Source organism: Nannospalax galili, unplaced genomic scaffold, assembly GCF_000622305.1.
Source record: "Nannospalax galili isolate Female #2095 unplaced genomic scaffold, S.galili_v1.0 scaffold104, whole genome shotgun sequence".
In the NCBI taxonomy this organism is placed as follows: domain Eukaryota; kingdom Metazoa; phylum Chordata; class Mammalia; order Rodentia; family Spalacidae; genus Nannospalax; species Nannospalax galili.
In genome coordinates, this window is record NW_008353596.1 from 674,907 (window position 1) to 699,408 (window position 24,502).

The 24,502-nt window shown below is 46.6% G+C and overlaps 1 protein-coding gene across 5 annotated transcripts in view; it reads left to right on the plus strand.

Annotated features, from left to right (window-relative positions):
• The window catches only part of Kcnip1 (potassium voltage-gated channel interacting protein 1), a 400,602-nt gene that overhangs the window by 157,996 nt on the left and 218,104 nt on the right, over positions 1-24,502 (plus strand). The window contains exon 1 of one of the 5 annotated variants that reach the window (XM_008850743.1): positions 190-773. The exons of 3 other annotated variants lie outside the window; for them this stretch is intronic. In XM_008850743.1, coding sequence (XP_008848965.1) covers positions 713-773 — 61 coding nt within the window. In that variant the 5' untranslated portion in view covers positions 190-712. Of the gene's footprint in view, positions 1-189; positions 774-24,502 lie in introns of those variants that run through there. One more of the 5 variants, XM_008850742.3, reaches the window with a different exon arrangement.

Here is a 24,502-nt window from a genome sequence, read left to right on the forward strand (position 1 = left end):
CACACGTTTGCACGCACGTTGCCCCTGGGGGCCACCTGCTGCCCCTGAGCTGTACACCCATCAGCTAGATGCCCAGGAGGACATCCCCGGTGTCCCGCACAGCGGCTTGGGCAGGGCTGTGCGGGGCAGCAGGGCTGGTCCCCGCCCCGCCCCTCCGCGGTCCACTCGCTACTGGCGCAGTCCGGCGTCCGGCCGCGCGGCTGTTCCGCTCCGCGCGTCTCCAGCGCGGTTCATTCATGATTGGTACTCGGCCCCCTGAGACCCAGCCCGAGCGCGGGGCGGAGCGGGCGCGCGGCAAGGGGCGGGCGGAGAGCGGCTCCCGCACCGCACGCGGCGCGGGCTCGGCAGCCTCGGCCGGGCGGGCACTCTGGCCGGGTGTCCAGCACCAGGCAGTCCTCCGGGCTCGGTCCTTGGCCCTCAGCGGGGGCAACGGCCCGACTGGGTGCGTGCACCGGGAAGCCACTGCGAAGGCTCCCTGAGCCTCTGGCCCTGGGAGTCAGTACATGTGCCGGGCTGGAAACGGAAGCCAGAGCTCCCAGCGCCCCGGCCCCACGCTCGCTGAATTCCAAGCTGCAGGCGAGCTGCCGGGGGCTTTCTCCTTTCTTGCTTTTTTCTCTGCTCCTATTCTGAGTGGGCAATCCACACCGATTTCTTTTCAGGGAGGGGAGGGACAGGGCCTGGGGTCCCAAGTCTCACACAAGTCTTCGCTGCCATGGGGGCCGTCATGGGCACCTTCTCATCCCTGCAGACCAAACAAAGGCGACCCTCTAAAGGTAAGAGCTCTGTCCTCCTTTTGTTTCCCTGGATGGGTTTGGGGGTGCTGGGCGCTGTGTTGGGGCTCACCACCTGCCTCTCTTAGTCCCAGTTCCCCTACCCATGAGGATTCTGGACAGTCTCTTTCCAGAGGTTAATAAGAACATCATGGGAGGGTTGGTGTGAACACCCGGGGTCAGGAGTCAGATTGGGTGCTGGTCCCTGCCTGGTCTCCAGGACCCTCCCCTTGGGAAATCTCTGGGAGCAGGAGGAGGCAAATTTACAGGTGGAGATAACCGCGTTCTCTGGGTGGAAATGTTGCGGAGGCTCTTCCCGCTCCCATGAGGGCTGATGTCAGTGTGACCTGGAGCACCCAGCAAGGGTGCTCACACTCTACATGCCCACTTGGGAGGGCCATGTCAAGTGCTGCCCTGGTAGCCTCACCATGAGGGAGACAGTGATTTGTTTGTCCACACTCCAAACCTCCACAAGCCAAAAGGAATCAGCTACTGCCAGGTGGTAAAAGTCCCAGGCTTGGGTCCTGAAGCCCAGGGAGTCTGTAAGAGAGAGGCACAACTCTGTGCTGCTAAGGTCTGGGGACCTCAGAGGAATTGAGGGCACTGCAAAAAGGTTGCTGAGGACAGAGTTTACATCAAAGATTAAAAAGTGTGACATCCTGGCCTCCCTCTATCTGGAGCCAGCTGCCCTTCTCCAGCTACGGCTGGCCAGGTCACCAGTGGGAGAGTTGTCAGAGCCGTGTGAAGTTGGGTGACCTTGTCGGGCCATGGTATTCAATGCAGGCCCTCTATCCAACTGTTAGAAAGTTGCTTCTAGGGATAAAGAGACTGGAAACAATTAAGAAAAAATATAACGATGGGTTTGGTTTTGTCTAATGCTCAAATGCCATTGCAAATAGCAGAAAGATTCTAAGATCTGATTCTTATGCGTTCAACTTCTGCTATTGGAACCTGATTCTCGCTACAGGTGGGATTGATTACAGCACCCACCCTGTGCTGGCTTAGTGATCAGGGATGTACTATGGTCATGGTGGCCCCAAATGTGCAGTGAATCTCCTCTTAGGACTTGGCCTATCTCATCTTAGTTGGGATCACAGAGCTCCCCAGGTAAAAGGGCTCAGCCTCTGGCCCAGTCCCCAGAGGCACAGGCTGGCTGAGCACCCTGGGAAGAGATCTGTAGGGGCCAATCCCAAGTGATGAGACTGTGCTGGCATGACATCCCAGAACAGAAAGGGGCTTCAGCCTATTTGGCAGCTGAGTTCCATGTCCTGCAGTCAGAGAAGGCACTGGTGCCTTTCAGCAGCCCAGAGTGAGTCTGCCAGCCTTGGCCCAGGGCCTTGGTACTCTGAGCTCTGCCTCTCCAAGATCCTGAGATGCTGCTTGACTGGGAACAAGACTGAGCACCAGATCCAAGCCTCCCCCCCCCCCATCATCCATTTGAACACCATGAGGTCCCACAGGGCCAGGGAGGGGACTGTAGGGTACAGTTAATTTGGATTTCTTTATTTCTTATTTATAATGTCTGTGCCTCCTTGAGATGCAATCAGGTGTCACAGAAAGATCTGAGGCTTTATAGTCCAATGGAGTGTAGGTGGGAATCCCAGCCTCACCATCCCTTCCATAAGCAAATTTCCTCACCTCAGTAACCCTGTGTTCATATCCCTCAAATGTGTGAGAATGCAACTTCCCAAGGGAGCTGAAGGAAGCAGAGGGAGGGAGGACCTTGCCTTATATACTGCAGTGGCTGAATCTATTAGGGACCAAGATGAGATTGTTGCAAGAGGATGAGGATGGATGAATGATGGACATGGAGCTCCAGGTAGAGAGCTGGGAAAGAAGTAGGAGCTCTGGTGTCACTGTCTCTGTTCCCCTCTCTCACTTCTAAATCCAGATCACCTGGGGTCGGTTCCTACAGGACCCCAGAGGCCACAGCACTTTCTCCTCTCTCCTAGGACCCTAAGAAAGAGAAGAGGGTATGCCAGTATTCCCTGTGCCACTACTGGTTGCCTAACACAGGGCTAGGTGTTTTATCTGCACATTCTAATTAATCCTTTTAACCAGATCTAAGACTCCTAAAAGGTTCAGGGTCATTGGATGGGTCTCCAAATCAGCCCCTGCTGCCCAGAGCCCTTGAGCTTGAATTGTCAGGGAGTTCAGAACAGAGTCCAACCTCACTGTCTTTCCCATCAGAATGCAAATCAGTAAAAGAGCCTTCCATGGGAGGAAGCTTGAGAAAGTAGACAGAGTTCCCCTGAGAGGGTTGTGATCAGGGGTCGTATCTACCCTGGTAGTTCTCCTTTTTGGTAGTTTGGTTTCTATGAATGGAGGATATCCCACTGGGCATTTTTTTTCAGGTTTCATTGGTTCCCAAATGCCAAGGGTTTTATTGTTGGTGCTGTTGCCAGAGCCGCTGCTATGATCTCTGGGATGTCAGGCTCAGATCTAATTAGATGCAGTCAGGAGAGAATGGTGGAGATTTTCAAATGAAGAGCTAATCTCCCTGCTGGGTTCAAGTCCAGGCTCTACCCCTCACTAGCTGTGTGACTAAGCCTTGTTTTCCTCCACTGTGAAATAGGGACAATAGTAGTTATCGTCTTAAAATAGCCGTTGTGTTGTATGCACTTCAGGATAATGGAAATCAAGTGCTTAGCACAGGTTCTGTTGCATGATAAGTGGTCAGCAAATTTTATGTGCTATTCAGTGTATGCCTTTACTGCTTGGGACGACCGAATGCCCAGAATAAGGTTGTTCCAAAAGTATGCAGGACTGTTGAGAGTCTTACAGCTCATTTCTGGAATATTCTTTGAGCCCTGTGGAGGTCACTAGGATCAAAAGCCAGACATTGAAATGCTGAGCTTTTGCTCTAGTCCACTGACCTCTGCACCATGAGTGGTCCAGAGAACATTTTAGCCTGCTCAGCTCCAAGCCCAAAAGCTTCAAAAACACAACTCGGAAATATATGTATGTGTTTAAAACAGGGCAAAAATTCCATGTGATTAGTGCTACAGAGGAAATGCGCCTAGCCCAAGCTGCTGTTCTGGGAGCAGTCCCTGCAGGCAACAGTGATTTAAGAGTTTTGCCAGTAAATAAAAGCACACAGCAGTTCACTTTCTGTTTTCTGTTTGGGGTCTTGATGTGTCTTTAATTGAAAATTGGAAAAACCTTTCTTGCGGGATTCAGTCTCGGCCCCTAGTCCCTAGTAGAATTTCTGGCTGTGTCAGTTTCATGTGTGATTTTCTTGCCAAGGACTTGGCTCTTAGGCTTGAATGGGCAAATGAGGCTGGTTATGGTATAGGAGATAACCAGAGAAGGGGCATATACATGCAGCTGCGGGCTCCGTGGGAATCGGGAGACTTACTTTAGGAAAACACCACTAGACCAGGACCGTCTCAATTCTAAGCAAATAATCTCACATTGTTTGGGTGGCTGGGTTCTAACTTTTCCATGACCAAATGCAACATTCAGAACTTTGAGAGGGGGGTGAGGTTTGGACCTCCACAATGCCTATTGAGTGAGTGAGAAAACTAAATCCCATGGATATCAGATGCTTTTTGTAAGGTCACCAGGCAAAACAGAATCTGAGACTGCTCTTGTGGCTCCTAAATTAGAAAGCCCCTAGAACTGTAGAGACGTAGAGTCCCTGATGAGGCTGAAGAAATGGAATGGTATGTAAATCCTAGAGAGCCCTGGGAAGCGATAATGAACAGAGAGGCACAAAGAACCGGTGGCCCTGCATCAGAGTGGCCTGGGCTTGGAGACTTTTGGCAATAGACATGCTTATGCCGTGGCTTTCACCACCTCAGCGTCTCTGTCCATCATTTCGGCTCTGTGATCTTCTTTCACTCAATCCCTATCTCCTTGTCACTAATTCAAATTCTATCCACATTTCAAGACTTCACTCAGCTGATTCCATATTCAGGAAGCCTCCTCCAAGCCCCAGAGAGAAGTGACTTCTCCCATCTGAAATCCTAACACTTTTAAGTTGTACACTCTCCTGACTCACAAGTCATGCTTGGACTCAGTCAGTGGAGGAATTAACCCCTCCCTTTCACTATGGTGTAGCTTTGAGCAGGAAATGTGTCTGAATCGTTCTTCAAAATGCCTGCTTGGGTTCTTCACATATAGTAGGCTCTCAATAAACATTTTCCAGTGGAAATTATAAACAATGAGATGGTTGGCCTCTCTCTTATTTCTTAGAATTGCAGACCCCGCAGGAAAAGTTAGCTTCCCGCTGGAATTTCAGTTACCAGCCCTCTGCCTGAATGAGTTGTGTTACTTGGTCTGTTGGCTTTGAATTGGCTTTGTCCATGAAATGTACTGAATCTGTTTACCATTTAGCAAGAAAGTGCTGAGAACAGTGTTCCCATTCCGCAACCCAGATATTCACAGAAGTATTGGGGTTAGGGGAATGACTACCTAAAACAAGTGGGATTTTCAGTCTGATTCCTGGAAAAGAGCCAAGACTTGGACCTTTTGTCTACCTAGCTGAGCTTTACTCAATAAATCTTTATAAATGTGCGAGGGAATAAGTGAATGCATTCCTTAGTAGATGGGTGAAAGATGAATGATAGCACAAATAAGTGAATCAATAAATGAGAAAATGAACAAGGGAGCAGGTGAATAATCAAATGAATGGCAGACAATGAATAAATGAACGCATGATTAAATGACTATATCCATAAATGAATGAAAGAACGATGACATCCTAGAAAAACTACAATAAAAGACTGTCTTTTCATGAAGAGTGGTAATTATGCTGCCCAATTCCAGTTTCCAAACCTCTAACTTGGCTTGTGTACTGTTGCTAGCAACGCAAGATCATAGGCTAGGTAACTTAAAGAAAAGAGGTTTATGGTGGTCCACAGTTCTAGAGGTCAGAGGAGGAAGTAGTGCATCTGGTGATGGATGGTCTTGCTGCTGAGTTCTGAGTGACATGGGCAGAAGCGTCCTTTTTTCTTATAAAGGCTCTGGTACTCATGGCAGGTGGGGAGGGAACATTCCACTCTGAAGACCTTATTGAATCCTAACTACCAATTGCTCCCTAATCATTTAGGTCCTAAACACTATCATTTAATTTTCCACCTCTTAATACTTCATGATGGAGATTAAAGTCTAAAATGAGCTTTAAGAGGACAAACCATAGAAACCCTTGTGAAATGAGGAGGAGCCAAGGGTACAGGAAAACCTGGTGCAGATAGTTAATACCAAACTTATAGGAAGTGCTTCCTAGAACACTGGAAATTCTAAATCTGGCCTAGAAGGTCCCAGGAGGTTCTGTTTACCCATAGATACCTAGTGTCTTTGAGGAAGGTGGTGAGATGGTAATGTATCTCTATTTCATACTTTTGTTTCAAGAAAAGCAGAGATCAATCCATACTGACCACCCTTGTTTTTAGGCTCACTGTTACCTGGTCTGGATGAGGTTCGATCCTTCTACATGTCCACCTATTTATTTGTTCACTTGGCAAACCCCATAATTATTCTCTCACATTTTTGTCCTTATATCATTTCCGCTTAAGATCTACTCCAGCTCATGTACCCCCCTTCCACCTCCATCTCCCCATTCACTGGGTGAACTCCTACACATTCCTCAAGGCCTCTCCCAACGTCATCCCTTTGGAAAGTCCTCCCACACTCCCACAGGGCACAGCTCTCCCTTCTCCAGTCCCCCATAGCTGTTGCCGCTTCCCTTTGCTGAGATCTTATGCACACTGAGGTTGTCATAGGTTTACACATTTATCTCTCTGACTAGCTCTCAGGGGCTAATTCTTATTCCAGAGCCCCTATCAAGCCTGACACCTGGTCCAGACTTGATGAGTGTTGCCTGTGTAAAGGATGGATGGGATAAGGTATGTGTGCCTGATGACTCCAAAGAATATAAGAGCACTGGAATACAGAGGAAGAATCCAAGTCTGCCTGGGAAGAAGCCTGCAAAATTCTGCATAATGGCCCTGGAGCTGATGCTCCCATTCATCAGGCAAGGAAGGAGTGTATTTAGAAGAGAGACTAAGGGTCCTGTAGCTTTCAGAGAAACTAGTTTCATTGCCTCATCTCCCTCCAGGTGCTGTTTTAAGTAGGTCACCCTCTAGAAGTACCATAGTCAGGTGGGATATTGCTCTCTTCCTATATGCTAACCATGGGAGTAGAACTTTGAATTAATTTTTGTTATTCCATGCCACATTCAAAGTCTGTTCCATGTGGTGGGCAGCCATAGGAACGGCAGACACTGCACTGGAATCAGGGAGCTGAGAGAAGTGTGCTAGTTAGGACCACTGGGTAAAGGTTAAAAAGGAATCTGGGAATTGGACCCTCTTCCCTCCACTTCTGAACCTCAGATTCTTTCTCTGTAAAACAGGACAATGACAGCCTCTCCCTTACAGGCTTGTGTGGGGCAATGGAAGGACTAAGCCAAGTGCATCAGTGAGAGGAGATGCTTTAGCAGTTTTGGGTACTGCTGGCTTTGCTGTGGGCTTCTTTCCCAAGACAGGGTCCATCTCCTGTGTTACTCTACTTGTAGGAACTCTGTATCCTTGTCTGTGGCCTTTGATTCCATGACTTGGAGATGCAGAGCTGTCCTATCCACAATCACTGGAACCCTGAGCCCTTTCTCTGGTGACACCTATAGGGAGTTGCCAAGTTTAGGTGGTAACAGAAATTCCCAACTATGAGAAATTCCCAAAGTATGAAAACATAGACCAGCTTCCAGTGATGATGATGATGATGATGATGATGATGATGATTAGCATCTACAGTTGATCCAGCCTCCACACAGTGCCAGGCACCATGTTCCTGCTCATTCATTTCTGGGTTGCTTTACCTCAACCCTGTAGGACAAGATGCTGCAATCATTCCCATTTCACAGTTGAGGAAACTGAAGCTCTGAGAAGCGTGCTTCTTCTAAGCGCTTTGCTGGGGCCACAGGGCTGAATGACCCACCACCGTGTCACCCTTCTCCCTCCTGGCCTAGGATGGGGAGTTTGAGGGCCTGGAGTGGGAAAGCAGTCAAAATGAGGACACGGATGTAGGAAGAAGTATTCAAGGAGAGACTGACACTTCTCATTAGCAAATACTGAGCAACTGAGCTGGCTGCAGGCCCGAGAAAAATGCTCTTGCTCGTCTCCAGCCACCCCTGGTTCTACTTCCATTTCATCTGACACTGTAAAAGCTGAGTATGAAATGATTGGGGGCAGAAGGCCAATTAGCAAATTCATTAATAGGATTAAACCTCTCTCCTCTGCTCTAATCATTTATGTGAACTAGATTTTTTCCTCCTTTTGTTACAGCCATCACGGCCTGTCAGGGAAGGATCGAGCAAGCATTTAAGCATCTCCAAGTCAGTTAGAATCTCAGACCTCCAATATCAGGCTGCCAACTCAGGGTTTCACGTGGTCCAAAAAGGCAGGAGGGCTCAGGCAGTTTATGAGTAGTTTCTGTGCAACGCAGTCAGCTGCAAGTGACTAAACTGCTATACATTTACAAATGCATGGCAGCTTTCTCTTTACTTCTGCGCTGTCCTTCGCCAAGTGTCCTCAGCTTAAGTTCAATCACCTAAATGTATGTGGTACAATCACCACAAACATGTATTTCTGGTTAGACAGACCTGAATTCAGATCTTGACTTTGCAACTTCCTAGCTACATGACCTTGGGCAGGTCACATCATCTACATAAGCCTTCATCGTTACAGAATCTGTAAAACTAGGGCATTGATAGGAATTTCCGCCAAGGTTGTTATTAGGATTAAATGCAATAGTGCACACAAGCTGTAGTAGTCAGCACACAGCAAGAACACAGTCAAAGTAAGTTATTACTGCCTGTTTGTCCTGGTCAAAATACTGCCTCAGACCAGCAGCTTTACACAGGAACTTGTTAGGAATAGAGAATCTCAGGCCCCTATTCAGACCTAGAAAATTCTAGTTTGCATGTTAGCAAGATATTTTACATGCCACTGAACTTTGAGAAGCAGTGACCCAGAACATATATTATAGAAATATATATATATATATATATATATATATGTATTTCATGACTTAACATCAAGGTGGAAGGAAACTCTGAAATCCTCTGGCATAAGCCTCTTATTATGGATTATAAAAACAGAGAAGGCAAGTGCACTGTCCACAGTCACATGACTTGAATGTCAGCCTGGCTGACTTCCCTGACTCTGTTTGTCTTCATATGAATTATTTCAAATTCAGAGTCCTCAGATTAGTGTTTCTGCAATTGACATTTTCTTTCTTTTTAATTAGCAGAAGTATAAGAATGGGCATGCCCATTAAGTTGTTTTATTTTAAATTTATTTATTTCTTTTATTTAGGTGAATATGTGTTTGTCTACATGAGTTTATGTGCATTATGTGTGTGCAGGAGCCTGCAGAGGCCAGAAAGAGGGTATTGACTCCCCTAGAAACTGGAGTTACAGGCGGTTGTGAGCTACTATGTAGGTGCTGGGAACTGAATCCAGTACCTCTGCCAGAGCAGTAAGTGCTCTTAACCACTGTGCTATCTCTCCAGCCTCTCCCATTAAGTTTTAATTTAGTATTTTAAATGTTTGTCCAACCAAATGAGATGCTGATTCCTGATGCTACCAGCCACCCATAGTTTTACCTCCATGTTTTCTGCTACCTGAAAATGTGATGAGGAGGCATTCTATGCCTTCACCTACCTTGTTTCTAAGGCAGAAGCCATGACAGAGCCCAGTGGGGTGCAACTTCTCTGTGTAGGAGATGGTGCCGAGAAAGCTCAGCACCTACAAGCAGGCTGGCAGCCAGGGTGTGTATGTGAAGCCCTTGAGTTGGGATTTGAAACCAGAACATAAAAGAAATTAGTAGGAGTCTGAGTAGATAAAGAAAGTCCTTGAAGCTTGAAAGTCAAATTCCTTTTCCAGGTGCCTCAAATGACCTCTCTGTGGGGTAAGTGCCCTAGTCTTTCATGTTTATAGTAGCCCTATGGTGGACGTACTGCTATATTCTTTGCAAAGTACAAAACGGGGGGCTCGAGGAGGCCCTGATTGGCTGGCGATTAGGCAGCAAGGCCTTGCAACAGGTCTGATTTAAGGCACCCCACCTGGCCTCCTGCTTACAGCCTGGGTTCACCTGTAGGAAAAGCAAGCCGGATCCCCAGAGAGAGCCAGATCCCCAGAGAGAGCTGACAATTGCTGCCAGCTTTGATTCAACCAGAAACCAAAAATGAAAGCTACCAGCTTCCTGCTGACCCAGCAGCTCTTCACCCATGCTCATCTTGGCTCAGTGAGAAGAGGCATCTGGGAAAGGCTGTGGTGCTCCGGCTCCCAGGGGAGGCCGGTGAAGTGGCAGCCGTGGGTGGAAGACTGGGCTTTCCTTCCCTCTCTAGGATTTACCCACCTAGGCTGAAGGTCATGTTATGTGCAGCAGGAGTCTCTTAGGGTGGCTTGCAAGGGGCTCTCTCTTTCCTTTTTCCTTTGCACACAGCGAGCCCTGGCCTAGTTTAGGACTCCAAAGCCTAAAGGACCTAATACTAAAAGGATCTCATCTCCCACCCTCTCATTGATGATTATTTAGACAATTCAAGACAAGAAGTCCAAGGATATTTATTAAAATTTGAATTTGTTTCCATTATGACTGCTTTGATGACAATTTTTGAAATATCATATGCTGTCAAAACATGTTTCTTCACAATGTTTGGTGCTCAGCTTTGTTGGTGCTGTATTTCAGTACTGGAATTGGAACAGACAATAAGAAGAAATATCTATTAGACATGTTGTGTATGAAAAGCTGTGCAAAGTGTTAGCAAAATAACAACAAAAACAAAAATGGTAGCTAGTCCCCAGACAAAAATGCCTTGTTATAGTTTATTGCACCAAGTAATTTCCTTAAATGTATATTTTTATTGAATTTTTGTGTATTTCATATAATACATCTTACTCATACTTAGACCCTCTCCCCTATCTGCACCTTCCCATAGCCTACCCACAGGATTTTATGCATTCTGTCATATATATTAAGACCTATTGAGTCGTTTATATAACCAGATGTCCCTCATTGTGAACACAGAAGGCCACAACTGTCCAAAATGTATGTGGTGGCATATGCCTTTAATCCCAGCACTCCGGAGGCAGAGGCAGGCAGATCTCTGTGAATTCAAGGCCAGCCTGGTTACCATAGTGAATCCAGGCACACCTGTGGCTACACAGAGACCTTGTCTCAAAAAGACCAAAAATAAGAAACTACAGAGTACATGTCCCTGGATAGGACTCATTAAACCTCACTCACCCATGGCTCAGGAACCATTATGGAAGAGAGGGGTAGAAAGATTGTAAGAGCCAGAGGTGGGACATGACCATAAGAAAATAGAGTCCTCCAGGCTTCTGGGAACTTGCTCATGTGAAATTATAGCAATGGTGACAGTGTGCACAAGACCCATGCAAACTCAATCAGACAAGAACCAGCATGGAGCTGGGAAAATGGGTGGGAGGTCCCAACCTTAGCCAAGGAACTATTGGCAGATGATTATTTCTGGGTGAGAGAGACTTGGTCTTCTTTAAGGGAGTGACACTAGATAGGCAGACCAGACTCCAGTCGATGAACACACACTAAGGGACATCTGTATGCACAAAATACTTTTTTATATAGTGAACTAATTTAATCTTTACAGAAACCGTTGGAGATAAGCACTAGGTACAGCTGGAATTTCATGCTGTGGGAAGGAGGCGCTGATCCCCCTAATTTATAGACAAGGAGACTGAGGCCCTAGAAAAAGTGCCCAAGTCCCCCCAAGTGCAGGTGCAAGGTCTAGGAAACCCTCAGGGAGTGTCACTCTGGTAATAATAATGAGAGGGCAGGAAATCTATAGAACCCTAACATTGTACCCAGTGTCATAGCAACTTCATTCTGTTTAAGCCTTACCGTACCTAAGAATGTAAACACTATTTCCAGACAAAGAATCTGAATAATAAAGAGCTTGAGAAGAGGTTAGCCCTCTCCTTGTCTGTGAGTTCCACTTCCTCAGATTCAACCAGCCTCATATGGAAGATAATCAGAAATAAAAGTTCTAGGAATTATCCAAAGGCAAAACTTTAATTTATCACACAAGAAGTACTATGCTGAATCCACACAGAGCAATGTATAGGCATTTTATAAAGTAGTATTAGTCATCAAGAAATGATTTAAAGTATACGGGAGAGAGAATGTGTGTAGGCTACATCCAAATACTACACAATTTATATGAGACGTGAGCATTCTCAGATTTATTATCATGGGGTCCTGGAACCATTCCCTCCAAGATGTAAAAGGACAATAGTATTCAGTACCTCATTTCTCAAGAGTGACTGAGCCAGGATTTGAACCTGATGGTTGGACTCAAGTACCCATATGCTTCATCATGAGCTAGGCTATCCCTACCATCTCACTATACTGCACTCGACAGCAGGTAACATTGTGGGGCTTCAGAGGAGGGAAAGAGCATTTTTACCTGTGAGGCAGGACCTAGAGAACCAGAAAGGATGCCTGAAAGGGTTGGCATTGGAACTGGATAATAGAGCTGGGGCTCAGGCCAGACAGCAATGTAGGTTAGTGAGTTCTGGGCAGAAGGAACGTGAGCAAAATCACTGAAGGAGGCAACAAGAAAAGAGAAGGAATTGAAACAGAGTGATGTCCTGTCATGGAAAGACTGTCAGAAAAGGAAGGGAACAGAATAGAGGCAAAGATCAGCATCAAGCTACTCACATTCAAGAAGGTGGGTCCTAGAAGGTAGCATAGGAAAAGGAAGAAGAAACAGCTGAGAGAAGAGGGAGTGCGGCTATGTTCTCTCACCCACCCACGTCTTCCAAGACATTTCCCCATGATTGCTCTCACTCACACTGCCTCCTCCTCCTCCTCCTCCTCCTCCCCCCTCTCCTCCTCCTCTTCCTCCTCCTCCTTCTTCTTTTAAGGATTAGATACAAGTTCCCAAATACTTGAAGTGGGCAATAGGCCCCAATGTTAGCTGAGAAACTACTGGTAGCTGATCAGTGCCCCTCTCCTCCTCCTCCTCCCTCTCCTCCTCCTTCTCCTCCTCCTCTTCCTCTTCCTCTTCCTCCTCCTCCTTCTCTTCCTCCTCTTCCTCCTCCCCCTCCTTCTACTTGTCCTCCTCCTCCTCTTCCTCCTCCTCCTTCTCCTCTTCCTCCTCCTTCTCCAAGACCACTTACCAGTTGTCCCCTTAACCTAACATGGTTAACCTGAATTGTCGTATAACCATGCCTGTGAACATACTTGCCTCTGCAGCACCAGTATCCTTTTCTCAAAGACCTGAACCTTTCTTTCTGCTACTCTGAACTTCTCCAAGGAGACCAGTATGGTTCTGGGCAAACAGTCAGCACTTGGTGACTTGAATTGGTATTCCATAATGATGTACAAGACTAAATTCTTCATTGGAATTCATGTGGCCAAGAAACTTGGGTATCACTTTGAGTCTCCCACAGCATATACACCCAACACGGACATTGTAAAGAATGGTTTCATGCAAAAACATAGCATATTGGAGACCATTCCATCCAGCTTAGGGCTGATAGAGATAGAAAGATATGGCGTGTTGGATAAGGCAGAGCTAAAGGCCAATCATAGCTTACACCTTATAAGCTGTGGTTTAACTGAATTGCTGAATTCTTTCTTAAACATCAGTTTCTTCATTTGTTAAGTCACAATCATGGGACTGACTCATTAACTTGTTATGGGGATTAAGATAATGTGACTATTAGCATTTAGGAAGCTATAAGGTGATGCATAAATGGTGGTATCAGATTAATAGTTATAGTCATAGTAGAAGGAATGACTTTCATGAAGGTCATGATGCTCGTGATAGGTCCTGGTGATGGTGGTTATGGTTGCAAATGATAGTGGGTGAAAATGGTAGTATCAGAGGTAGTAATGATAGTGGTGGTGATGATGGTATCATCAGAGGTGGTGATGAGTGTTATGGAATAATGTTATTGATAATGGAGGAAGTATTGAGGGTAATAAAATTGTAATTGTATTAATGGTACTAGTAATGGTGGAATGTGTTTGTGGTGATGACATACAAAGATGTTAGTAATCATGGTGATGACTATGGTAGGGATAATTTTGTTGACTATAGAGGTGATGATGGTAGTCCTGGTGATGGTGGTGGTTACATAGGTGGTATGGGTAATGTTGATGGAAGTAGCAGTGTCAGTGATAACAGTAAGGATGGTATTGCTGGAAGAGATAGCAATGGTTGTGATGGACTGTTGTTGAAATGTATTGGGGCCAGCCATGACAGTACTAACATAGGAGATGTTGGTGATGTGAAATCATGGTATGAAGAATAGTGATGGTAGTATGATGTTAGTGGTAGTAATGACATTGGGGGTAATGACACTGGGGGATGGGGGCAATCAATATCTTTGTGTTAAAGGATTTCCAATCCCTATGATGTGAATCTTCCCCTCAGATGTATTTACCAGAAGGAGGAAAGAATAAGACAAACAGCCCATGCCTCCAGATTTCTTCTGTTAGGTGGTTGGTACTTTCAGAATAATTGTAATATAAGCTTTTTTTTTTTTTTTGATATTTTTGAGTCACGGTCTCCATGTATCCCCAGCTGGCCTGAAACTCACTATGTAGACCAGATTGACCTCAAACTCACAGAGATTTGCCTGCCTCTGACTCCCAAGTGCTAGGATTAAAACTGTCTTCTTGACACTTGCATTCAAGCACATCGTACAGTGTCATGCCCAATGTGTGGGCATGTTGCCACAAACATCTGAGCAGTGAAGGAATAAATTTTCAGAAGGGCACAGTCCATGCTCTTGGATACCCTCATCAGAGCTTAGTGTCTTATCTCTGAGGATCATACACAGGTTATTTGATGTCTGTTCCCTGTCACCCCAGAATATACCTGCATTAACACCATGGAAACATGGGCTCTGCAGCCATCCTTTTCCAGCAAGTTGGGGGTGCTCTGCCCTGGGGCCCCCCAGGTGTCAGCCTAGCCCGACCCTTTGGACCCATCACTCTACCGCCAGTGCTACAGCTGCTCTGTTCTAATTCTGTGCTGATGATCACAAGGAACAGCAGAGTGGTGTCACCTTATACCAGCCACTTCTTGTAGTGTCATAGGTTCCCTCCTTTGTGGCTTGCTGTGCAGCAGGAATGAGAGGCATGCTCTGGTTAAAGATATTCTTCTTGGAAGTTGGTCCTTTCCCATTCTGGGAGAGACTGCAGAAATGGTTTCATGTGCCAGTGGCTCCATAGCTCACTCTAAGCAAGTTAGAGACGCCTGTAACCTGTCTGTTAATTATGTACAGAAAGGGATACTAGTTTCTTGGCACATGATGAGGCTACGTCCTGATAACCCATTGTAAATTAAAAGTGCTGTACATTAAAAAAATGTATTGAATCCCTCCAGCCTGCCAAGTATCCAAGCTCAGCCACAGAGCTCACTGTAGAAGGCTGGTTGGTTCCATGATCCAGGGCTGACTGGAAGCTGCAGTTCTCTGCTGCTAGGAAGCCTCTTAAGAGAGTGTTCTGTATATCACTAGCTCTGGAAAGATGTAAACTCAAAGTGTGGCTTCTACTGAACATGTGTCACCTCTATCCCACATTAAAGCTGAAAAATCACTAAGTCAAATCATTATAAGCTGCGGTCTGTCTGTAATCAAATGCTCATAGTATAAGGTTTTTTTAATAGCTTTTAGATATATGACATGTAGTAAAGACTCAATAAAATGTAGCATTTATTAATAATACTGACATTTTTTATTATTTCTATTACTAGTGAAAAGATTGAGGCACTAAGTGGTGGATTAAACTGCACCAGAGTCTTTGCATGTCTCTGATGAAATAAGTATCGCTGTCATTTGTCTTGGATACCCTGACCCTGTGATTCTGAGCCTGAGGGGTCCTATGACTGGATCACAGGTTGCTAAGAATGATGGGAATAAGCTGAGGGTTTTGAACAAGGGCTATTCTACCAAATAAGAAATAAGATTTGAACACTAACTGGCCTTAGATTTAAACAACAGAGTTTCTTTCCCTGCCTGTGTGACCCTAGCTAACTACCTCTGCTGGGCCTGGGATTCTTGACGAGGCCACTGAGATTAGTAATACGGACTGCCATGGGCTCCTTGGGAAGAGTATGGAAAATGAAGTGTAAGTGGAGCGAGGATGGGAACTTGCCTCCCAGGCAGTTCAGAACAGGAGGAAATGGAAAGACCAAAGTGGTTTTGGGATTAGAGCTGCCTACAGCTTTTATATGTCTCTGGAATTGATTTATTGTTCCCCTAAAATCCTGGAACAAAATCAAGATAGAGAGAAAAGAAGGGAGGAGGAGAGGAAAGAAGAGTCTGGAAGAGGATGCAAACATGGAAAGTATAGATAGCCACTGCTCACCCCATGGAAATGGTCCAGATGGGGAGAAGTAATTGTTTGTTGTCATTTTCATGTTGTGATTATATGTGTAAAAAGATGTGGAAGAGACGATCCAGGTAGAAAGAACTCCCACAAAGACACAGGTATGCAGGAACATGAAGAGACATACAGGTTACAAAGCACCAACGTGCATTCTGCAAAGGGCAGATACCAAGGCAGGCTAAACCCTCACACAGGAACTCCATGTGTCAAACAGTAGTTGTCCCTTAAAGGGTGTTTGGTGTGTGTGTGTGTGTGTGTGTGTGTGTGCATGTGGGGGGGGTGGAAATGCTTCTTTGTATATAACATGTGACATTGTGCTGGGCACGTCCCCTTAATTATCTCATTTAATTGCCATGCTGCCCTGTGAGTCAGAGACCATTATTTATCTGTATTTCAAAGGTAAGAAAATGGAGTCTCAGAGTAGAGATGAGGAACAGCCTGAGGGCACATAACTCGGAAGGTCAGGGACACTGTCCCCTTAGATCTGGGATTCTGCACCTACCACCTAGTAATAACTCATTTAACATTTGGGGAAACTGAGGCTCTGTAATGATGTTTCCTACAGTTGCACAGTCAACCTGAAATACCAGGAGTCCAAATCTAGCTCTGACTGCCAGATCTGCAATCCTCTTCCCTTCCCTGGGGCCTCACACATCATTTAAACAGACAACAGGAGACTCTTCAATCTCTTCTCTTCCTCCCTTTCTTGGCTGACTTCCAAAATTTTGGGGGAGCAATAAACCAACCTGAGCAATAAAGAGAGGCTGCAGGGAGCTCCAGCCCTAAACCTGGTGTCAACGTGCCTCTATCTGGCTGCCTGGGAGAGACTGTCATCTCCATCCTACCACTGTTGTGTCGTGCCAGTGCACAACAGCTGTGCCTCGGGCTGCCACCATTGCCCCTCTTAGTCCTGATTCAGAGAACGCGCCCTAGAAAGATGATACACACAGACTTTGAAGTCAGGATGCCTTCTTTGATTATGTGGTCTTGGGTAAATGCCCACTATATCTGAGCCTCAGATTTGTCATCTGCAAGGTAAGTATTCCATCTCCCTCCTTGGAGCACTGCAGTGCAAGACACCTGTTCCCTAATGGACATTCACTGGAGGCTTAAGTCCTGTTTGTATTGCTAGGGTTTGACTGAGCTACAGACAATAAATTTAGATTCCTCTACAATCACAAGTCTAATCACTAGAGCAGATATGACAGTTCCTAGCATGTACTGTCACTCTCCCATCCATTAGCCATGGCAGATATTGATCATCCGTCATGGAACCTTTTCCTTCTGAGTATAGCATGACCTCAGAATCCTTCATAACAGTGGTCCAAGTGGATACTACTAAGCATGTATATGATGTGGGAGAGAGGTGAAAGTCATTTGCATCCCCATTCTGATCAAATGCACATTTGCAGTTCTGCACAGGCTAGCCCCCTGCTCTCTGTAGAATGTGCGTGTGTGTGTGTGTGTGTGTGTGTGTGTGTGTGTGTGTTTGGGCTAATAGACTATTTGAGTCATTTGTGTACTGTTTATTTGTACAAATCTGCAACTTTTCAGAATCGCTGTTACAAAGTCCTGACTTGGGATCTTCTAGTCTTCTAGTAATATCAATTCACATCTAGGCCCCAACCAAGTTAGAACTTAGAGGAGCAAAATCCTCACACAGCACACATCCTCAGCCAGCTTCAGGAGTGACACAGAGATGGTGTCTGAATGGGAATTTGAACTCTTTCAAAAGATTTAATGCTCAGATTGGCTGACAACTGTGATCTCAAGGAGGGACACTTAGAATTATTTACATATACTTGTGACTAAGCAGCCCTGGCTACTTTAACAAATAAAGCCCAATGTTTCTGTAGCTTAATTAATAGAATATCATTCACCATTCTGGAGACTGTCCAATGTGGATCTCCCTGGTAGGCAAGTAGCCTCCTCCCACAAGGCACTCAGGGATCCAGTCTCCTTACATTTTGTCTTTCCACCAACCCACAACCTCCTCTACGTCTAGGACGTGGTACACTCTTTTGTAAGTGGTGTAGCAGTGGCAACCATCACTTATGATTGTGTTCACTGAGGGATCTCTCTTCCAGGCCCCATCCAAGAATAGGTCTGGTGCCTGACAAGTCATCTTGGAGATGCACACAATAGAAGCGGTGTTAGGACCACGCATCCAGGCCTCCACAGTCAGCAATTCAGGGATGGGCACCAAATCATCTGGGTGCCATCAGGGCTCCCAAGAAGTCCAGATGCCATTTAGACAGCCTAGATATTTCAAGAAGCAGAGGTCACCAGGCGGGGTTCACACCAAACCTGTCCAAAGACAAGGCCTGTGTGATCCTGCCTGCTGTTGACTACCTCCCTCCCCAAGAAAGGAGGCAGCAGATGGCTAGAGCACAATGTCGTTAAGTGTGTGAGTGACTCTCCCAGCATCCTCAGGAGTCTAAGCTCACCAAGAATTCCTCAGATTGCAATGCGCCGCAGACAGAGGTAAAGCTGGCCCTGGCAGCTTCGGAGTCAGCATTCATTGTGGTTTCTAGCATGGTCTCATAATCCAAGTTACCAGGAGTATTCTCCTAACAGATGGGGACCCTGCTGGGTGTGCTAGCAAAATCAAGCTTCCAAACCTCCCAGCTGTCTGCCAGAGGCTGGGGAATTCGCCAAGGTAAATACCACCTTGCAAGGTCTCTGGGAAGCAGCCAGCTGACTCCCCTGCATAACACTCCTGTCCCTCAGGAGGCTTCTCTGGCCTGCTGTGAGCACTTGGGAGCCACATCCACAGCCCCACTCTGTCCTCAGCCAGACTTTCTGGTAGCTCTGTAAGGAAGAGTGCAGGAAAGCGAAGAGAGAAACCCACAATCCAATCTTAGAGTTTCTCTCCAAAGCATATCTCGTAAGCCTTTCTGTACAAGACTTGGAACAAAGGAATGTTGGCGCTTTGATTACTGTATCTGCGGCAGTTGAGGAAATGACTCTGACACTCACCAGTGCCTTAGTAAGAATTATAATTACATTGGAAGACCCCAGGCAACCAACTAAACTGATTAGCTGCTTGTGCCGAGTTGATGGATTTTTTTTTCCCCTCCTTCTGGGTCATGTACAGAGCTGTGGGAGACGGTGGGAGATCTGTGCTGGGAGTAGTCTGAGATGGGGCTGTGTATATCCGGGAAGCCAAGCTGAGTGGTGCTGACAGGTTCCCTTGGAAACTCAGTCTGACAGGTACCCACCTGCCCCCAGCACAGCCCTCCCTTCAGCCCCAGACTGCTCTGTGATCCTGTACCCAGAAAGAGCCAGAACAGGCTGGTGGTGGCTGGATTCATAGGCAATGCTCTGGGAAGCCCTCCCCCACGAAAGCCCAAGATTTCTGCCAGGCATAATCATTGCATGGCCAATTACACAATTCGGGGCCTACTAGAGAACCCTGGGCTGGTGCCAGAGCAGAGATGCAGGGTTCCAGCGATGTGGCCACCTGCTGCTTTTCAGAGTTGAGTTTGAAAGAAGAGGATAATTGTTTCCCTCTCCTAAGAATCCTACCTGACAGGGCCAGGAAGTGGGAGAAGTAAAGCTGAGAGTAGCAGAAAGTTGATGGGGTCCCTCTTCCTCTACCCACTCTTTTACCAGAGGGGGTCCCCAGAGATGTAACCTCAACCCTCTTCTGTGCTCTCTCCAGGCATCTCCTCCCTGGGACCCCTCACCCTCCTACCAGCCCCTATCTGGATGCTGATGATGTGACATATGTTCCTTGCCCTCTGAGTTTCAAGCCATGCATCTCTACATGCATGCTAAGCACCTGCTGCAGAAGTCTCCAGCTCAGCTGGCCCCAGTCTGCCCTCTCTCCATTTTCCATTCTTGGCCAGTAGCATCCATCCTGCCAGATGCCCAACTAGGACCCAAGAGTCCTACTCCATTCTTCTGCTCTGCTGATGTCAGAAACCAGGCCAAGATCATTCTACAGAAGATGTGTCTATGGCTTCTGTCTCTCCCTTCTGTCCCACTTGCAAGGTCACATCTAGGTTCCTTGGTCATCTCTGGCTTTCTTGGAGTGGCCTCTTCATTCTATCCCACCTTTTAGAGACCAGCCTCCCAGTGCCTTGAGATCTGTCTTGCTGCATGCAAACCCACTTGCCTCTCCTTGTGCTTGGCCTTCTTTACCAGCTTCTGTCATCCTCGGCATCAACTTTATCCCTTTAGGCTGTGCTCAAAGCCCTTCCTAAGATGCCCATGCCCCAACTCAGCTGCTGTTCTCATTTCAACTCACTCTATCAGATGACGCTTACCCTAGGTTCTCGTGAATGTTTTTGTCGTGCCTGAGAACTTAGAGATGAAAGAGTAGAACCCAAAAGTCAAGTCTCCAGAAACAAAGGGTATTTGCGTCTTGATTCCAATATTTGTCAGCCTTGTTGACCCTGACCCCCTCTTGCTCTTCTTGGCTACTATCTGTGACATAGACATCACAGTAATAATAGACCCTAGTTCATGGTTGCTGGGAGGAATCAACAGCATAACTCACGTAAAGCACTCAGAACATAATGGATGCATGGTAACTACACCATCAAGTGTTTGCGGCATATCCCAAGTAGATACTCACAAAATGTCAAGCCCAGAGGAGAAAAGAAATTAAATCTCAATCCGTCCACACCTTCACTTTCCAGGGGAGACAGTGAGACACTGAGGAAGGGAAGGGCTTCCTCATGGCCATCCCAGAAGGTGACTTGTGATCCCAGTCTAGTGCTGTCTATTCTGCTGACCTGGTATAGAGCACATGGTTTCCTCTGGATGACTTCATTCTCTGAGTGTCTCCAGAGGTGACAGGGATTCCTCTGCTATAGAACCTCTGGCTCTGAGAAGGGGGTCTGGGTAACAGAGGAGAAGTGTGTACTTTCGCTTGCTCCGTATTGCATAAAGGAGGGGCCCTTGGTTAGCAAGCACAGATCGGGGAACATCTGTGCGTGCTTTGCTGAATACTGAGTCCCTGCAATTGGTTTGATGTGCCCAACTTACTGGGTACCCTCTGTGTGCACAGAATTAGATAAAAAACCCAAGTCTGAGAGCCAGGCTGGCTGGGCTTGGGCAGGAGCCCTTGTCTTTTAAGGGCCTCTGGCAGAGGGTCTGAGAACGTGCACTCTGCAAGCTGCCGGCTGCTAACTCCAACTTCAGCACTTGACAGTTAGATGACCTTGGGCAAGTGCCTTAACCTCCCTGATCCTGTTTTCTCATCTGTAAAATGGAGAGAGTTATAATATCTGTCCCTGAGGGCTGCCATCACCTGCACATGGGCACCAAGGTAGCGCCAGTGGCTTAGCAAACACTCCATGAATTTCTAGGAAGCACTGTAGTGTATGTAGAGGGCCCATCTCTCTGAGTAATACATTCACATTCCCTACCTCAGATGCAGAGAAAGAGAAAAAGACATCCTGAAAATTCAACATACATCTTTGCTGATTGGCAGTTTTTCCTCGAGTTAATTTGGGAGCCTGTGACCTTTCCTGTCGTGCGTGTGTCTGACTCAGAGTGCAATATTGCAGTGCCAGCCAAACGTATGACAAGCCCCTTTCCCAGGCAACTGAGGAGAAGCAGGAATGTTCTGGAAGCTTCTCCTAAGACAGGGGTGGGGCAGAGAGAACCATCTGATTTCTTGGTGTTTACCTGGGGAGTAATTTCAAAATGTGCTACATCTTTGTCAGTCAGGAGAGAGGGTGATAATTCAGGTCATGTGGGCTGGGCCCCTCTTCTGGGTCCCTAGTTCAGAAACTACACCCCTGCACCTAGCTTCTGTGTCAGAGTCTCCAGGGAAACAGGGCTGCTGAGAACACTGAGCCAACCAGGCTGTTCCTCTGGGGTGACACATTTCACGGCCACCCTTGATGATTCCCCATGCACCAGGTCCCTGCTCAGTCTGCAGGGCCTCCAAGTGGTGGTTCAACTAGGTGCTAAACAAGGTATAGGATCTAACCCACAGCTGGGGGCAACACCTGGCTATGTAACCTGGCAGTGCACGGCCAACATCCTAGGGACACAGTGTCATCATTTGTATATGTTGTAACTGTGATACAGAAGACGCCTGCAAGGCTGAGAACAGTGCCCAGCCCATAGTCAACACACTCAGTCAAGGCAACTGTTGTTCTGCCCTCCTTCCCTGGGAACATGCTTCCGGCAGACAACAACGGGCTCGGTCTAGGCAGAGAAGGTGCATGGGCAGAGTGGATTCCTACCCAGGGCTGATGGGTTTCAGTCTGGTTTCTCTGCTCTTCCTAGGCTCTGTGGAGCTGGCTGTCACCTGTGCACTGCACCCAGGTTGACTCTATTTTTCATAGGAGCTCTGTCCTTCTGGACCTCAAAATCTTACTAGACTTGAAAAGTTGTAATAAAATCCAGAGAATGAGACCTGGGAGAGACGACTAAGCTGTTGTCAGCTGCTTCTCACACCCCTGACTCTGTTCACCTGTCTCTACTGTTTGGGGCACCTCTGCCCCACCTGGCACCCACACCTTTCATCTGCCTAGTGCCTTCCTGTCCCTTAGGATACAGCACAGGCATGTCCCTCCTTCATGCCAAAGCTACCTTAGGTGACCCTTCTCCATTCCCCAAACTTCCTTTCAAGCAGTCCAACACAGGGCTCTAAGCCATGAAGCTTTAAGACCAGAGGCCAAACCTTCAACAGCACAATGCCTGACATACAGCAAAAGATAAAGTTGTACATTTACCTACCTGCTAATATTTTGCCTTATTACAAAAAGGAGACATGAGGGCTAATGAGATGGTTCAGCAAGTAAAAGCATTTGCCACCAAGCCTGATGACCTGAGTTCAGTCCCCAGGAACCATATGGTGGAAGGAAAGACCCAGCTCCTACAAGTTGATTTCTGGATTCCACATGCTTGCAGTGACACACATCTCCCCTCCCCAGCTCACACCCCACACAAAATAGGTAAATATTTTTTTTTAATTTAAAATAGGGCTAGAGAGTTGGTTCAGTACTGGCTACTCTTACAGAGGACCCAGGTTCTGTTCCCAGTGCCCATATGGCAACCCAAAACGTCAATAACTTTAGTTCCAGGGGAAACAATGCCCTCTTCTGATCTCTGCAGGCATTGCACAACATGGGTGTACTTACCTACATGCAGGCAATACACGCATACAAATAAAATAAAAATAATAAATAAAATAAAAAAAAAGAATTCTGACTCTGGCCCTTTGCCTTAATGGAACTTTGCAGAGCCTCCATTGACTCATGGGAGATATGAATGCCAAGTTGTTTTGAGGACTTAGTGTATGACACAGCCACAAGCCATTGCAGCTCATAGCCATGGCAGAAGTAAGCAGCCATGTTGACACTGGCCTTTTAAACTATTCAGGAATGACCTATGACCCATAGCCGATGGTCATTGGTGATGTTACTAAGGCAAACATAGATGATGTTCCTTGGAGTTATTGTATGTGGGAATCGATGGACTGGATGGAAGTCTCCACAACTCACTGACACATTCACATGCCCAGCCCCAGCATACATGTAGCAGAACAACTGTGTTTTCTTCTGTTTGTCCTGGGGTTCTCAGGAACTGTAAAAGTATTTAAAAATAAAACAAATGTCTTTGGTTTGAGAGTCATGATGTCTAGTGTCACATAGCATTTATTCTACGGACAGAGTTTATGTTACTAGTTTATAAATAATTATCAATCTTGCAATTACTTGCACAAACATTCTCAAGGAGTCATATTATTTTTTCAGTCACCCTTTATTGCACATTATGAGGAACAGAGCATGCTGCAATGGTAGTTATGAACTGAAGGGTTTGGAATGATCAGAGAGCCCTCCCAGTAGCTGCAGGGTTTGACTGCTAGAGAAATGCAATGATTTAGCCCTAGGACTGCCCTGAAGGAAACCTGGGTCCCTGAAGCCATCACCCCCCAGGGGCTCTGGAAACCAATACTCAGGCTCCCTTGGCCTCTGTTCCCTACCTACTCTCCCCAGCCTCTCAATACCATGCCTCAGTCAGCAGTAAGCCCTTGTTCAAGGAGTAAGTGGGAGCAGCTTCCTTGGGGAGCCTCACAGCCTCCCCCAGCTGCATTTTCAGCTTAGGCTCAGATAGTAGAGAGGCAGTCTAAGATTTTATTTTAAAGGGTCTCCGTGATAGAACGAGAGAAGAGATGAAGTACAAGAGACAAATGACTTTGTGCAAGGAAAGCTTGGGAAGTTCTGTCCTTCCAGATGGGCCATGCGTCCTACGCTAAGCTCTGAAGCCAGTGGAAACTCCCAGGGAGGCCTCACAGGAAGGTGTGAACTTTGTTCCCTGGGGTGGCCTCCAAGCCTCATACTTTGATCCTCTAGGAGAGTCTCCAAATCACCAAATATCTTT